The 10,506-nt window shown below is 34.9% G+C and overlaps 1 protein-coding gene across 1 annotated transcript; it reads left to right on the forward strand.

The window, feature by feature from the left end:
• The first annotated feature begins 87 nt into the window (after positions 1 to 87).
• LOC122081113 (vacuolar protein sorting-associated protein 24 homolog 1-like) lies at positions 88 to 4,262 on the forward strand. The gene is made up of 6 exons (XM_042648088.1): positions 88 to 451; positions 671 to 747; positions 1,224 to 1,326; positions 3,050 to 3,171; positions 3,658 to 3,852; positions 3,954 to 4,262. The coding sequence occupies exons 1-6, from the start codon at positions 340 to 342 to the stop codon at positions 4,032 to 4,034; spliced, it is 690 nt and encodes a 229-aa protein (XP_042504022.1). The 5' UTR covers positions 88 to 339; the 3' UTR covers positions 4,035 to 4,262.
• The last annotated feature ends 6,244 nt before the right edge of the window (positions 4,263 to 10,506 follow it).

Below are 10,506 nucleotides of genomic sequence, written 5' to 3' on the forward strand. Positions count from 1 at the left end.
TTTATTTTTTTAGGTTAAACTAAACCTTGATATTGTTCGATATTCTAATTCTTAACCGTTACTTTGTATCGAACGCGCTTGTCTTTATTCAGAAAGGAAACGGAAAAAAAAAAAATTAAAAAAAATCCGATCATCTTATTATGCTTTTCAAGTCGTCTGTTCAAAAGTCGATTAATTCTCAGGTCTGGTCTTTGCTGTTTGGTCTCTGAACACAAAAGAAAGCTTTGGTTCTAACTTGAAAGCAATCTCATCGGAGTTGGGGTCATCGTCATCATCAGCATAATCCTCTTGTTCTTTTCAATTGTAGGAGCGTGCTACGTTTTTGATACGTTATACGAAATGAAAAAAATGAAAAATCTGCTCAAACCCAAACCAGATCCACAACAACAATTGAGAGATTGGCAGAGACGTCTCAGGCAAGAGTGCCGCAACATTGAACGCCAAATCCGAGGTATGTTTCATCCTCTCAGTTCCTTGTATTCCCCTAATTCCATTTCTCTTACCTTCGCTGTAATTTGACTTCTTCGTTACGGGAATCCAAATCTAACTAATGGATTCGTTTGCTTCCATGATTCTTATAAGTTTTCGTGTACTGTTCGTTCGAGGTTTTTTTTTTTTTTTCTTCTGATTTTTCCTTTTTAATTCGTATCTTCTACCCTCCTCCCCCTAGATGTGCAGAGAGAACAGAAAAGTGTAGAGAAAGCGATTAGAGAAGCTGCCAAGAGAAATGACATGGTCTCAGCAAAGGTAGGATTTGAATACTGCAACTGTGAATTTTCATTGATATACTCTCCATTTTTTCTGGACGCCTAGTCGACCAAGGCGCCCTTCACGCTTGAACGCCTAGGCGTCGCCTTGGCAATTTTACTTCCAACTCTCATTGTCAAAACAAAATACAAGAAATTGTTGAAAAAACAGAAACCTTTGAACAACTCTGGACCATTTGGAAATGGAAACTGCGCAATACAAATGTGCCATACGATTGAATTGGAGCCTAAATTTAAACTTCAACTACGTATGGTGTCTTATTCTCTTTCAACCATTTGGATATGTGTGGTTGGCATGCCTTATGGCAGGAGGGGGGTGTTCAGGAACTGCAATTCCATCAATGCTGCTGGAGCTGGTTCCTTTTTTGCTTCATTATCATCGTCATTATTTTATAATTCATATTGCAACTCAATAATGAATACTTTTTCTTAGATTTTCTTGTTTTGTAATGTTAGGCACTCGCTAAGGAGATTGTGAGATCAAAAAGAGCTGTAAACCGACTTCACGAGAACAGGGCACAACTTAATTCGATCTCAATGCATCTCGGAGAAAGTGTTGGTATAAGCATTTAAATATGAAATCATATTTCTTACTCATGCAAACTCTGGTTGATTTGAATTTATACATTTAATTCACATCAAGAATTGGTATCTTAAACTTTTTTTTTTCCAGATCAGAGCATTACACCATTTTATGTACATTGATTGGGCATCCTTGGGGAATCAATGTTTATTGTTTATTATAACATCAATAAACATTCTAGTTTGTCTAGAGTTTTTTTATTTTTTTCCTTCTTCTAGGAAGGGTCGGGGTGGCTTATTGTCTTTATAAGAATTGTGTCAAAGTCTTTACTGAAAGGGTATCTATGCATTTCTTGAAAATGGAGCAGGTTTACTTTTCCATTGTTTTTCCAACAAAAGCAATGAAATTGTTTTTCTGAAATATGTGGGTTATATGTATTATCTTTTGAAGAACTTCAATCTTAGGTTGAACAGAGACTGGTTAGTCATCAAAGTACCAGATCAAACATAGCAAATTGCGGAATTACAAAGTTTATGGCAGACCCAGTTTGAATAGTTTTCTCATGAAAAGAAAAAAGTAGGAAAAGGTAACAGCACATAGAACTGTAAGTAGAAGAATCAGGGATGATGCTTCATTTTCAAGATCAATTATTATACCATACTAGTGATATAATCTTCAGATATCCTGTCGATCATAACAGGTTTAGTATCTGTATTTTCCTTATTGCTTCCCAAATATTGTGGAACCTATTCAAATACATTTTCTTCTAGATTTCTACTTATGAGGAGAAAGTCATTTTAGATAATCTTATGATAAAAAATGGCTTTTGTAGATAGGTTTTGGGAACCTGGCTTCTTGCCTAAATTTCATGCACCTTCATACAAGACAACCTTTTTTTTTCCCCTTAAACTTCTAACTTGTCATGGAGATAACAGTATTATGGTGATGCAGCTCTGTTGCCTGAATGGTACTATACAGAAGCTTAGATGCCAAACAGATGCCGAGTATTGAAGAGGATATAAATTATCTTTGTTAGAGCACATGTGCAAGAGCAAGAGAGAGAAATAGGTTGTTAGAGGTGACAGGGATCTCCAGATTTTGGATTGCAATGCTAGAAGAGAAATTTGATTTATATATCTTGATTGATTTCTGAAGCTGTTAGCCTTCATATCATGGATGATTCCAATACTTCTATTACCTTCTATTGTTTCATCTTGAAAATACTGCTTCTTTATGTTTACCCAAATTATCCTCCTATTCCAATCATGCTTATTACGATTTTACCCTTGGACCATACATGTGTATCAGGATCAGAAAGGTCAGGGTCGGGGACCAGTCAAGGCCGATACCATTCCGATCCAGCTGATACTGACCGATTCGATCCGAATTTTAGAACAATGCTTGTTACCTGCTACCCCTTTCACTGTGTGACCATCTGTATTCTTGTGTCACCTGCCTCTTTGTTCACCTTTCTTTAGTTAAGTGCCTTGTTGCCTGAACAGTTAGCTGCTAGACACTCATATCAGATGCTAGTAGATGATATTTTATTTTCTTTGCATTTTTTTTTTAAAACCATAGTTCTCATTAAAGTTGCAAATGATTTCCAGGTTTGAAAAATATAACTCAGTTTTCCTTTTGGGCACAGCTAGGAAAACATTCTTACACCTAACCTATTTTATGCCAAAATAAACAGCTCTGTTTTATTTAGGCAGTATTTCATCCTAATGAATGGTTTTTTTTTTTTTTGTTTGAATTGCAGCAATTGCTCGAACAGTTGGTCATTTATCAAAGAGTACTGAGGTCATGAAACTTGTCAATAACCTCATGAAGGCTCCTGAGGTGGCTGCTACAATGCAAGAGTTCAGCAAAGAAATGACCAAGGTATTTTTTTTTTTCCTTCTCTTAATTTGCACCATTTACTTAAGCACCGATCTTCCTGTTATTTATTCAGAAATGATACATCCTAACCACACATCAGTCCTTCATTTTTACCCCTGATGTTACGTCCTAATGCTTTAGCTTCTTCATCTTCAATTCCATTCGTATTAAAAAAAAAAAAAAAAAAAAGACTGCCACAGATGGTGCTAACTGGAAGAAATGCTACTGAGCCTCTGATCCTGCTTTCAATTTTTTAAGTGCCTGGTAATTTGAAATAAGATACACTTGTACCTTCTATATGGATCAAAGTGATAATGAATTCAACATTTATTTAGTGGTCTTATTTTCCGTTGTCAATATTAGGTTAAGCATCCCTCATTTAAGGAAAGGGGGAGGGACATTTCTTAACACCTAGTACATGGATCATGGTGGTTGGGAACTTTGATCTGTTTGCGTGAAACTAACTGCTTGTCTATGTGTGGCATGTAGGCTGGTGTAATTGAAGAGATGGTGAATGATGCTGTTGACACAGCTTTAGATTCAGAAGATATAGAGGAAGAGACAGAAGAAGAAGTTGATAAGGTTTTGAGTGAATTAGCTGGTGAAACTGCTGCACAGCTCCCTGAATCTGTCAGGAAGGAGAGAATAAGGCAACCTGCACAGACGTCGAAATCTGCACAGGAGGTATAAGTTACACAAAACTGTACTGCTAACTCCAGTTCCAGTTACTCTTTCTGGTCGCTCAAGACTTACCATGGAACAAACTGTTTATGTTCATCTTACAGGAAGAAGTGATCGCTGAGGGGGTTGATGATGAGGAAGAACTAGAAGAGATTAGGGAAAGGCTTGCCAAAGTTAGATCATAATATGTTGACTTCCCACTTTTTACCTCTACCTTGAGGTAGGAAAATGTGCCTGTATTATATCAACTTAAGTTCAGCACTTCAACCTGTTCTTGGTGATGCCCTTTCAGCCCTTGATATGTCAGGGTTCTAATCCCAGCTTACATTTGAAGAATTAAATGTGATGATTTCCTTGTCACGACTAGCTTTCTTGTAATTAATTTGACTAATAATTTGGCTGCGTTTGGGCTATATTTTATTTTGTCCCGCTAAAATCAAATATGTCAACTAAGTTTTGTTTTTGTTCTAGTTTTCCATGGTTTTAGTGCATGGAATCTGAATGGTTATCGGCTATCCCCAAAAACTGATACACAGAATGGATTGATATCGGGTTACGGGTATCAGATAGAAATACCCATGCTTTCTCCTAAAAACAGGTTTTTTGACTTTTTATCCCTGATTCGTATCGAGCGACATGGAGGAACGGGAATCTTATCACAATCAATAGGGCTTCTTTTTTGCCAAAGATCACCATACCTCTATTTTTAGAACTGTTCAATTTTTGTTCAAACTTTAGTGTAAATTCTGACAAAAACCTAGATAGTTTAATCAACAATATAGCCTACAAGGTGATGGATAGGAAAATGGTGATCATGGATCCCAAAGCCATCTTTCAAACATATTTATATTTTGATCATTAATATATATATATATATATATATATAATTTTTTTTTTTTTTATGTAATGGAAACTCCAAAGACTGCCTGGCTTTGCCACTTGGAATAAGACTATTTCATTTTGTTTTCCGAAGGACTTAACATCACGAAAATGTGAACACCTCATTTCTTGCCTTTCCCTCAAGTATTGTGTCATGACTTTACTACCAAAAAAAAAAAAAATTTGTCATGATTTTGATATGAGTTCCTCTTAGAATATGCATCATTTAACTGCAAGGGGATACCTCAGTCAGCAAGGACCACCACGGTCATGAATTCGAGTCTCCTTTTAGGCTAAAAAAAAAAAACTTACAAACGTGGTTGAACAAAATTAATGGGCAACTGGGTAAGTATTTTGTTCAAATATAATTGAATGGATTAGAAATTTAACATGTGATCAATCAAAAATATCCACCCGGTAATTGACAATTAGTTTAGTTGCATCAGCCTTGCTCTTGACTCAATTTAAGAGGAGGGCATGTTTTGTATTACAACTTGACATGATATAAAGAAAATTCAAGTAAATTTAATATTTTATATTTTTTTCTTAGTAAACTAATAATTTGTGTTGTTGAATAATAATTCATTTTTCAATGTTATATCAATGACCAAATATGAATTTTATTTTTTTAAAAGGATGGAAAAAGATATATCTTTGTTGGCATGATAGTCTTGGTAATAAGAACTGGTCTAGTTATCTGATAAGAAAATTAGATTTAAGATATTATTAGGAAAAATAACTTTGCCTAATCGTTTGGCTCCTCCATTCAGGCATAGAACACATAAACATTACCATCAGCCTATGTGAAATAAAAAATCCCATCTGTGCTAATGTCACTATAAGTGTTTTCATTGGTCTTTGCAATAGTATAGGGGACCACATGACCAGAAAAACAATCACTTGTCCTATTATTTTAAAAGGAATTTTCTAATTGACGTCTTTATAGGTGCATTCAAACTTGTAACAAAAAGATTTTCATAATAATTTGAAAGTGATTTATTATTATGTCATTATTAAGATGAACCAATTATCTGATATATTTTTTTAGATGTCAGTAACAACAAAATTATATCATTATTAAGTCAACTTTTGAATTTAAAAAATCCAAATAAATCAAAAGATTTGTCACAATCTTTACTTCTTTAATCCAATTCTTTTTTCTACTGATTCAGACTTTCGATCGTCACTGATTCCAACTGATCCAAATCGGATGAAAATCAGTAGAGGCCAATCTCATGGCTAGTAGTGGAAGTATGAGGGTGTGAACTTGAACTGAAACCATTTACCTGAATCAAACCGACGTGTTTAAATAGAAATAAACTGAATAGTAATCAGCTTTTTTTGGTTTTAAAAATTGACAACAAAAAAATAATAATCAGTTCAAGTTGATTTTGAACCCGTAAATTGTCGGCTCTAAACAAATTAAATCGATAAACCGTTAAACCATTCAAACAAATGAACAATGGTTGGTTCCTGGATTGACCCAAATTTAGATTTTCAGAGTCTTACAAACCCTTTTTTTTCTAAGCCTTGCGTGAATTTATTTAGTGGGATTTTGCATCTATAAAAACATAGGTTCTCAATTGGGCCCAGAATTCTAGATCATTTTCTTGCGGAGGCTAGGCATGATCTTCGGCTGAACCATATGACCAAAACTGATTAATAAACAAAAACAAATAATAATTGTATAACCAAACGATATAAAATAGATTAACCAAAATCGGTTTCGATTTGGGAATTTAGAATCTATTAATAATCTTTTAAATTTTGATTTCCATTCATCACATTCTGAACTGAATAGAAGCCAACATAAAATCGAACCATTTAATCGTAATAGAATCGATTAATACCTTTACATATAATAAATCCACTTAGCGTACTCAAGAAAAATTATACAATACATTTGGAGTGCATTTTAACCTATAGTCATTTATTTATTTATTATTTTTTTGGGCAGTTGCCCAACATCAGGCTTCATGACCCCTGAATTAAAAAAATGATTAAAAACAGAAATTGGTTTGGTAATGATGTAATTGTATATTAAAGTTGACTGGAAACTGTTAATTGAATAGTAGATAACCACATGGCACAATCACTTCTCCAGTACATTCTATATATATATATATATATATATATATATCTTTTTTCATATTTCTTCAATCTTTTTCCTATTGAAAATGATCACTTTGAAGCATCTCTATGTCTTAACCAGTCCTTGATTTCTTCACTTAATTAGTTTTTATCGATAACTACACTCAATGTGTATCCCAATCTCATATCTTAATTTAATTGTTTATCAAAGAAAGAAAAAAACTTGTATCATAAACATAGCTCTTAGTGTGAGAAATACAAGCAATCCCATTAAACATATAAATCTTTATTCTTAAGGCTTCGTTTGGTTGCAATGGGAATTTAAAGTGAAGGGAAGTGAAATTTTCTTACTTTAAAAAGAATGTTTATAATCATTTCTGCATGTGATTGTATAAACTGTTTAATTTTTGGGTAATTTACAACGCCACCCCCTGGAAAATGCCAATATTATAAGGACACCCCCTCTCTTTCACCAAATTGGACTCAGACCCCCTGCTGTCAGTCAACATTACAGAATATACCAAGAATGTTGATATCAGCAGTTCATATTTTTTAAAAATACCATTTTACCCTTAAAAATAGGGGAGTGCCAAAATTGCCCTTAAATATTTTATTCCCAAAATCGATTGAAGAAGAAAACCTAACTCACAACCTAACTTTGAGCAGTGAATCAATAAAGTATGGAGACAAGCAACCCTTAGAGCATGGATTGAACCAGTTGGAGGGGACGAAGAGTACTTTCAATTATTCAAAAGGCTAGAAGAGCGGAATAGAGAAACATCAGGAAAAAAAAAAGCGAGAAAAATCAGAGAAAGAAAAGAAACTCAGCTCTACTTTCAGCTGAACCGGGACGAAGCACAGAGAAAAAAAAAAAAAAAAAAAAAAAAAACTTCAGCCGAACCTGGTGGAAAAACAGAGAGAGAGAGAGAGAGAGAGAGAGAACCTTAGCACGGCAAAACTCGGCACAGAGAAAAAACATAGAAAAAAAAAAAAACTTTCAGCCGAAACCTGGTGGAAAACAGAGAGAGAGGATAGAGAGAGAGAGAGAGAGAGAGAGACCCTTAGCACGGCAAAACTCGGCACAGAGAAAAAACATAGAAAAAAAAAAAAACTTCAGCCGAACCTGGTGGAAAAACAGAGAGAGAGAGAGAGAGAAAACCTTAGCACGGCAAAACTCGGAAGATTAGGATAAAGAAAACAAACAAACCTTTTTGCCGGCGACCTAAGATGGCAACGATGGGAAGTCCACTTCTCGCCAGGGATGAAAAGAGAAGTATTCGCCGGCGACTGTCCTGTTTATCTTGGCTGGAACTCATCTGAACCTTTGGTAGAGGAGAGAAGGAGAATGAAATGGTAAAAAAGTAAAGAGGGGTATTTTGGGATAATAAAAATGGGTAACTTACCAGTGTTTTACTCATAAGGGCAAAAACGTCATTTCAAAGCATTTTGTAACACTGACTGACGGCAGGGGGTCCGAGTCCAATTTGGTGAAAGAGAGGGGGTGTCCCTATAATATTGGCATTCTCCAGGGGGTGGCGTTGTAAATTACCCATTAATTTTTTTAACCATATTTAGTAATAAAATATTTTACATATTATAGCAAAGGGTTTTGGATGCAAAGTAAAGTGAAATTTATAACCAAATATGGAATGATTTGAAATTAATATTAAAGTCACATGGGTAATGATTACATTAATTTCTTTTTTAAGTATGAAAATTTTACTTTCCTTCCCTTTAATTCCCCTTCTAACCAAACATACCCTAAGGATTTTTCTTATTGCCTTCCTTTTTTTTTTAGAGGTGTCATTTAGATGATTTCTACTTTAAATATAATTAATGATTTAAGAATAATTAGATCGGGAAATACAAGCAATCCTATTAAATATATAAATCTTTATTCTTAAGAATTTTTCTTATTGGCATCCTTTTTCTGCAGAGATGTCATTTAGATGGTTTCTTCTTTAAATATGACTAATAATTTAGGACTAAATCTTTTTATTCCCCAAAAAATATCAACAAGAACAAGATTTTGTTTTGGTAAAATCTAGAATTGGGATCCGGATTGGTCCGGCCAATTCTGATCCAAATTAGATCGAATCAGAATCAGCCTGGATGGGTCCCGGAATAAGCATATTTTAAGATCTAGGATTTTTCCATATTGAATTGGCCTGAGTCATATATATATATATATATAAATAAATTTTGGTGGGGGGAAGCGGCCTCAACCGATTCCAATCGGATGCAATCCACCAAGTGTGATGTTCCTTCTTCAATAGTTAATATCTTTTTGCGTATATTTGAAAATTATGATGTGATGCTTTCTGATATCAATATGCTACTATCATAGGTATCAGTTATTATACTAGTTTTTTTTTTTTTTTTTCCTGTTTTTAAACCGGCTTTGGTTTGGTCTATTTGAGATCAAAGATCAGTACAATCCAACCAAATCTATCGAGTGAAAATCCATGGGGATAGCGTTAGGAATGGCGTTGATCACCCAAGCCTGCTATAGTATACCCTGGCTGTAGCTTCACTAGTCCAAAGGTGTTGTATGTCAGCAGACGTATTCAATTAAAGTCTCCTCGCGATTAATATGTTACACAGGTTAAGTGTGATTGCATGTAATCAGGCTTTACCTTTTGGGCTGAATCGTAAAACCAGGCATGTTCAAGGGGTTCCTCATTATCAAAAGTCCTTGTACGAGAATGATTCTAGTACAGTGTTTGATTTTCACTTGAACTTGACTTAATCTCTCTCTTTTTTTAATTGATTTTTATTCTGGGTGAGTCCAAGTGTAGACCAATCACCGTGTGAGAATCATTCTCGTATGAGGACTTGATCCACACCCCAAAAATAAATGTATGCACATAACTACTTGGGTGATCGACAAAAACGGTGATCCAAAGGCTATGTTTCTATCTACTAACACAGAGGTGTTGCACCTAAAACCATTAAATCACCATTTGAACACATATTGATCGCCTAAGTAACTATGAGCAAAATAGAAACGATCAACGATCAAGAAAGGATCCCGATCCCAACATCCGTGGCCGTGGAGAGTGGAAAAAGATTTAAAAAAAAAAATCCAAGTAGAAAACACGAAGAAAAAACAAAGAAAAAACGACAGCTTCCTCCCAAAATTCATGATGTCCCAAAGAGTATCTCTCATTCTCTCCTCTACCGTTTTTCCTTTTTTGCTTTTTTTGCTTTAAAAAGACAAATGCGGTGGAAAGCAGGAAAGGGAAATGCTTTTAACAGTCTCTTTTAATTTATGGGATTAAGCTCTATAATCAGATTAATTAGAACACACCACCCACACCCAAACCCAAACCCAAACCCATCACATTACTTGCGCCCCACGCTTAAATGTGAAACTTCCACACTCATAATCGCTTTGCTTTCTTAACCGCATAAGCCTAAAAGGTATGCATATAAAAGAGAGAGAGAGAGAGAGAGAGAGAGAGAGTACCTAATTGTCTATCCACCTTGACGGTACAATATAGATTACATTAATAAAGAAAGAGGAGAAATAGGAAGATCCAAATAGTATGAAAAATAGGAAACATTTCGGCCACGGGAAGGAACTGAGGAAGAAAGAAAGGTAGTTGCAAAGCAAGTAACGCCCCTCTTTTCTATCCCTTGCACGCCCCGTCTCTCCTTCTCATGCTATAAATTACATACGAAGGA

This window comes from Macadamia integrifolia, chromosome 6 (assembly GCF_013358625.1).
Source record: "Macadamia integrifolia cultivar HAES 741 chromosome 6, SCU_Mint_v3, whole genome shotgun sequence".
NCBI classification, from domain to species: domain Eukaryota; kingdom Viridiplantae; phylum Streptophyta; class Magnoliopsida; order Proteales; family Proteaceae; genus Macadamia; species Macadamia integrifolia.

Coding starts and splice junctions, on each gene's coding strand:
- LOC122081113 (XM_042648088.1), top strand. CDS start 340: ATGAAAAAAATGAAAAATCTGCTCAAACCCAAACCAGATCCACAACAA. Junction 748..1,223: donor ATGACATGGTCTCAGCAAAG/GTAGGATTTGAA, acceptor TTGTAATGTTAG/GCACTCGCTAAGGAGATTGT. Junction 3,172..3,657: donor TCAGCAAAGAAATGACCAAG/GTATTTTTTTTT, acceptor TGTGGCATGTAG/GCTGGTGTAATTGAAGAGAT.